Genomic DNA, 7158 nt, shown 5'->3' on the forward strand with positions numbered 1-7158 from the left:
TGTGCTCTCATAAAAGTTCAAACATTTAGAGAGAGACAAGCCCACAGCTTTCCCTGATGGGTATTGTTATGAAACATATTGATTAAGTTTCGTCGCTTTCTTGAGCCGTGTGTTACCAATGGGCACATCGGTTTGAATTTTGATTTAATATTTTTTATTTGCTCTTACGATGACTTCCCACTGCCAAGGTTGTAACTGAAATAACAGGCTAACGCAACAACGGTTTATGGAAAGCTCAAGTGTAATTATGGCTGAGGGGAAGTGATATTGATACGCATTTACAGCGTTGGCTATTTCTGCCAGCTTTCCCTCCTGTTGTAGGAAGCAGAGACTGTATTGTGTTTTGCCTGCAAACCCGTGTCTGTGTTCCTCATATTTAAGTAGAATTATAGATTGCTTTTCTTATTTAAAACATGCGGCTCTGGTAGATGTATATGATTGGTTATGCTGTGCAAACACCACCTCTTTTATGTTAACATGACTGTTGCTGGATGGGGAAACCCTGGGCGGATTGAACTAGTTGTTCACCACCGTCGTGACACAGCTCATGCAGCACCCCGGTTGTTGGGTTAGGTGAAGCCGGGTATTGGAAATAATCCAGGCCATGTTGATCCTAATTCGTAGTGCAGGAGGCCTCAGGTCAAAGCCCTTCTTTCTCCCTGTACCTTGTGAAAACTAATTTTTGTTCTCTTTCTTTGAACTGGGTCATACTTGTCCAGTAAGTTTTATGTTCTGAAAATGAAGGCCCACCGTTGGTTTGGAAGTCTAGAAGGAAAGCAGCTGTAGTCAATTTCATGGTCAATTGTATTGTTGTTTTTTTAGTAACAAATGTACCCATAACCACCTGAGAAAAAGAGAGACTGCGTGTTTACTGCCACGTTTTGACAAAAAAACAGGAACCTACACTGATCCCATAAATGGTCAGCAGAGGAGTGGAGTATGGTTGGAGAAGTCTCAATGGATGTTTTTTGCTGTGAAATAGGGCTGTGCAATGAATCGAATGTTGGCTCCTAACAGTCATTATTAATTTGCACATTACGTTTCACAAGTGTAAACTCATTGTCTTGTGTTCCAAATATAATAAAACAACTCAAACCGGAAAAGGATAAAGGGAAATGTTACAGTTCTAGGTGTTTTTTCACTGTTTGCAGCATCTTTCCAAAAGTCAATGAGTAATCATATTAAACAATCCTGATTTCAAATAGACCAAAACAATTGTGATTATGATTTTTTCTATAATCGAGCAGCCCTACTGTGAAAGTAGGTAACCATTTGAGTTAGGGTTGGGTATCGTTTTTTTTTTTCCTGATAACGGTGCTAATGAAATACTTTTTAAACGGTGCCGATGCCTAACCCCTGATTTCCACCAAATGCGGAACGGTTGCGGAGGTTTCCGTTAAAGTCAACGTCTGTATCTTCACTACGGAACAGCTTTGTTCCAACTCCGTCCCAGCTCCGGCGATCCCCAGCCCTCCGGAGGAGATACGCAGAGCTTTTATTTTTGCCAGATGTTGGAAAGCTCCGCAGCAATTCGGCACAAGGTTGATTGTGCGGGACAGGAAGTCAAGCACAGAAACAAAATAAAACCTCTGGATAATTTTCAAAATAAAATAAACCATACTCACGGCAGATCATATTTCCCTGCACTACACCTTGTAAATGTCACAATGGGGCGGATACAGGCTTGGAGTCAACAGGTCTGCGGTTGTGTTTATAGAAACTAAGTCCTTTTATATTTTGCGATCATACATGAATTTGCGAGATCTCGTGGGTCCTCGTGACTTCAGCCGTCTGTCATGGGCGCAGCCGTTCCGCGACAAATCCAAACCTGGTGGGTGCTGAAGGACGGCAGAGCACGGAGCCGACACGCAGCAGAGCTGTTCCACACTTGGTGGAAATCAGGGGTGAACGGTACCTGAACCGATTTTTTTTTTTTTTTTAATTTTAAGAACATTTACTTTTTTGAAAGTAAAATTCACTGTAATTGGTGTGAATCCAAGCATACCACAGCATTTAATATTCCAAAAATCTGTGGAGAACCCTTTAAAGATGAACCCATTAAACATCTTACTAATACACTGTATTCACTGTGTTCTGTTTCTCTCCTCAGAAACTCCGAAGCCAGTCTGCTCCTCTACAAGTAAGAAAATTCCTCTTTTAACTTCTTATTGTTTTAACCAATTGGGTTGCTGGGGGTGCACGGCATCCTGTCTCTTTTGCTTTGATTGACAGACCTATCTGAAATAGCAACCACTTTATACTATACTAATATATAACTACATAATCACATGACAGCCCTTAGCTTATAGCACCAGCCCACTCAAAGCCTTAAATCCCAACATCCTGAAGCAAAAGTGATGCGTGTACTGTGTATTCTCATCTACGGGTCTGTACGATTCGGAAATGTATGCACACCAACATGTATGATCTCCTAGGACAGTGTTTCTCAAATGGGGGTATGCTTACCCCAAGGGGTACCTTGGAGGACTGCAGGGGGTATGTGATCGCTGTTTTGTACGTTTTTGTTGCTGTTTTTGACGATATTTGCCTCCATTTTCAACCAGTCTTTGTTTTTCCAAGTTTGCTGAAAGATTTTTGGTGTTTTTTTTTATAAACATTCCACCTTTTTTAAGGTTTTGTCATTTTTTTTTAGAAAAGTTTGTCTTCTATCTTCTTCTGTTGCCCTTTTTTATTAGCATTTCAATGTTTTAAAGTTACATGGCTGTTTGGTAAATCTATCGCAGGTCAGTGGGTACTTCACATTCAACAAGGAGTCAACGAACTTGGATTTATTTTTCCCAAAAAAGTTGCTTGTTAATCAATTGTCAAAATGCAGTTAAATAATTGGTTTTATGATAATTAAGAGAAGTGGTTTACCTCATACGCTGTGTATTTATGTAATTACATTATCTGGATCACACTACAGTGATATCACCTAAATATTTATCCTGGGATCCATTATTTTCAGATCGCAGTCTTTTATTCATTTAACTGTCAGCATATTGATTCTTGTACTGAACAAAGGAAGATATGTTGCCGATCGATATTTTGTCCCACCCATACTGTACAGTAGTTTGAGAACCTATGAGACGCAGATTTTAGATGAGGTAATTCATTTAAAAAAGACATTGTTCCAAAATAAGGTCGGAGACATCTGACCCCAGATTCAGAGTACCCTGGTTCCTTAAGTGCATGTAAAGGATTGTAATGTTGGTACCTGAAGCATCCTCACCAACAGAACCTTGTTTTTAGTCTGAATACCGGTGGGGCCAAGTGCCTACATTTATGTTTATACCTTACAAACTTCAGTGTGTGTGTGTGTGTGTGTGTGTGTGTGTGTGTGTGTGTGTGTGTGTAATATGTAAACGTGACACTTGTACAGTGCGCTGCTTGTGTAACCGGTGCAGGGGGTGTAACTATCAGAGCTGGGACGATACGCTTTTGTCCCACAATTCTAGAAGTACTGTGATTCCATAGTATTGAGTATTTTTTTCCCTTCTACAAAAACAGAAGTTGAATGATACCCTTCTAGAAATAATATATCATGAGCCATTTCTAAAAAGTGATTGTTTTCTTAGAAGAAGGACATCACATGTCAGTCAGTCAGTGTGTTATTTATTTCATATATAACATAAAACATGGGTTTTCTGCATTTTCTGCTTTTGCTGCATTTTGCTGGAAACTGATATGATGTAGTCGGCATACCGTATAAACAGAAAATCTTAAGGTTAATCATTGGTAGAAATCTATAAAGAAAACAATATTGATTCTGCTGAAAAGAATTGATTTAAAAAAATCGTTGCACAGAAAATCCCTACATAGACATACATTTCTTTCTCAATTCAATTCAATTCAATTTTATTTATAGTATCAATTCATAACGAGTTATCTCGAGACACTTTACAGATAGAGGAGGTCTAGACCGCACTCCAGAATTTAGAAGGACCCAACGGTTCTAGTAGTTTCCTCCAGAGCAAGCAACAGGGCGACAGTGGAGAGGAAAAACTCCCCTTTGGGAAGAAACCTCGGACAGACCCGGGCTCTTGGTAGGCGGTTTCTGATGACCGGTTAGGGTTAGTGGAAATAACAAAAATAGAAAAAATAGTAGTTTGTAGTAGTTCTTTGTAGTAGCTCATGGCATAGCAGGGCACTGGGCGGCATTACAAGGCACCGCAGAGCGTAGCAGGATGTAACAGGGCATCGCAGAACGTGTAGCGGGACCATGGCGACAGCTGCTATCATGATTTTGGAGCCTCCCTGATCTGAGAAAACATAATGGGGGGAAAAAGAACAGAAGGACTCCGGGGAATGACTCTCCCGTCCTATGGAGCTAGAACAGCGCCAGTGACTTGTGGTATTGAAAATAAAATGCGGCTGTGAAACAACAAATATTGGCACTGAAAAATTAAAACACAAACAAAAAAAGTAATTATCTCACAATCCTATATTATTTCACTTGGACATTTGTTCACATTATGATAGTTTTTTTTTAATGTCGATTGACAGCGCAGACACCGCACCTCCACAGGAATCCTCACTGATGTGTAAAACCGCATATCTGCCATATCTTCCTCAAGTTCACCTGGAACCTCCAAATCTCAAACAAGCCATGTTTTTAACATAAGCAGGCTGGTTTTGTGTTAACTTTCAATGTTCTGTGCTGGTTTGGCAGATGTTAACCCTATCAGTTCAACATTTTTCAGGGCCAATATTTGTTATTTCAACGCCAAATTTTATTTTCAATACCACAGGTTACTGCCACTGTTCTAGCTCCATACCATCCCTAGTAACTAAAATCTTGAAGTGCATCTGCCTCTCAAACATTACATCTGCATTACCGGTCTCAGTCTCACACACTGCCAGATGTTAAAACTAACCACTACATAGAGGATTGAGTTGCCCTTTGATGCTTTATTGGAGCCTCTGTTCACCATTTACCTGGTTTAATGTTTTCTGGATCAGTGCTAATCCGCTTTTTATATGAATTTTAAAGGCTCACGTGACTCCAGCTCCTGAGCTCCTAGTGTAAGCCATATGGCAAGACAAGAGGCTTTTATTATGATGTGGTGGTGGTTACTCTCTGCAGCTAATCTTGGTGCCCTGTTCCAGAAGAGGACATCTGTGACATAACTCCTCAATAGGAACCTCTTGTTTCAGATCACACAACTCAAAGTGTAGACTCCAGTTAGAGCTGGGCAATATATCGATATTCTATCAATATTGAAATATGAGATTAGAAATCATCTTAGATTTTGGATATCGTATTATTTTAATATGGTATAAATGTAGTCTTTTCCTGGTTTTAAAGGCTGCATTACAGTAAAGTGATGTCATTTTCTGTACTTACCAGACTGTTGTAACTGTTCTATTATTTGCCTTTACCCACTTAACAGAAGGCTTGTATAATGTGGATGAGCCAACTGTTTGGTGGTCATTATTCATAATTGCTCACGGGGGCGACAGAAACTACGCACCTTTTGTTTGACGGCATTTTACTTACTCAGTCTACCATATTTTTCACTGTCCATTTATTGCCTGTATTTCTTGCCTTGTATTTCTTGCCTTGTATTTCTTTCGTGCTTACTTGTTTGTGTGTTATTGTTTTTTTTGCTGTTAATGAAAAATGCTGCTACTGTAACGACAAAATTTCCCCGTCGTGGGATGAATAAAGTATAATCTAATCTAATCTATAGCTTTAAGAATGACAGCACTGTGACAGCGGTGTGACTGATTCACCTTTAGCTTGCTTGGTCAAATAATCAATTTAAAAACAGTTACTGTTACTTCTTTTTCAAAGGGCAGCAGTGAATTACACATGAAAGTCCTGTGTGAGTGTTCCTATGATTTTACACATTAATGGTGAAGTTGATTAATGCATTATAACCAGGACAACCGTGATTATACCGATACAAAACAGCCATTCCGGCGTGTCTCTATGACATGTAACGTTAGACAGCCAGTCACAGTCGTTATTAGATCTTGGGATAAGCATGCGTTGTGCTGATTGGCTCACTGATGCAGGTGAGATTTTCTCTTAAGATATTGAAATTGGGTATTGAATGACGAGTTGTTTTTTGATACTCGATACTTTTAGAGACAATCTGGTCGGTGCCTAAAAAGTATTGAATTGGGTACCGAGCTCTACTGAAAATGGCCTGGGTGTGTCGATTTCCTGAAGTTAGTTTGTGTTTCTTTAAACTGAATAAGGTCTTGGAGTTAAAAACAAAGTATTGTTTGGTCAGGACAAACCTCAACCCTAGCAACTGTGCAGCTGATCCAGAAGTCTGGGACAGACAGGCCACTTTCCCCTGGTGACTTCTTTTCAGCAGCGGCCACTCACTGTGCTGTAGTTAGTGCATTTATGTTAGAAGGCATCTCAAAAGGGCTTTGGGCATTTAAAGCTGCCAGGTCAACACTGCTGCCAAGTTCTAACTGCCACCCTCCTCTGTGGGTCGCTTGTGTGGTTGTGTGTGTGTGTGTGTGTGTGTGTTGTGGGGCTTTGTTTTAAGAGGATCAACTCAAGTTCACATCATGCAGAGTGCTCTTTGTGGTGCAAACAATAATAGCACAATATAAATTTCTGCACTTTTACATTTTCTTTTTACAGTGTACTTTTTATTATTTTGTTTTGTGGGGCTTTTCCCTTAATTTGAGAGTGACAGTGGATAGACAGGACAGGGGGGAAAAAAAAAACTACAGTGTACTTTTTGATTTCTTTATTGAAAGATGATATTATAGTTTTAAATACAGCCTGGGATAATTTGATGTCTTGAGCCTCAAATAGAATGCCTGAGTTTAGCGACTAAAACCATTTTTATACCTTCAATAGAGAAATATAAACACATTTTCCTGCAAAACCCTTATTTCAGTTAAAAGAAAGCTTGTCCTTATCCACAAACTTGCACTTCCGGGATTGCTCCTATTCAGCCTGAAATTCCACCGGATGAACCTCTTTACAGCCAGGTGTCCGTCCCCTTCCTCTTCCTCTGTGTTTGCGTTGTAAACTCCGGTGGATTTCTGAGGACTATGGTTACCTGCTCCTCAGATCTCTGCAGGGTTACTCCAGACAGCTAGCTAGATTACAGTGGTGTGAAAAAGTGTTTGCCCCCTTCCTCATTTCCTGTTCCTTTGAATGTTTGTCACACTTAAGTGTTTCGG

General features: G+C 39.9%; 1 protein-coding gene across 2 annotated transcripts in view; it reads left to right on the forward strand.

Annotated features, from left to right (window-relative positions):
- The window catches only part of arhgef4 (Rho guanine nucleotide exchange factor (GEF) 4), a 115008-nt gene that overhangs the window by 8555 nt on the left and 99295 nt on the right, over positions 1-7158 (forward strand). For both annotated transcript variants that reach the window (XM_034862499.1, XM_034862498.1), the window contains exon 2: positions 2111-2140. In XM_034862499.1, coding sequence (XP_034718390.1) covers positions 2111-2140 — 30 coding nt within the window. The remainder of the gene's footprint in view (positions 1-2110; positions 2141-7158) is intronic.

The sequence above is a fragment of the Etheostoma cragini genome, chromosome 22 (assembly GCF_013103735.1).
Source record: "Etheostoma cragini isolate CJK2018 chromosome 22, CSU_Ecrag_1.0, whole genome shotgun sequence".
Lineage (NCBI taxonomy): Eukaryota > Metazoa > Chordata > Actinopteri > Perciformes > Percidae > Etheostoma > Etheostoma cragini.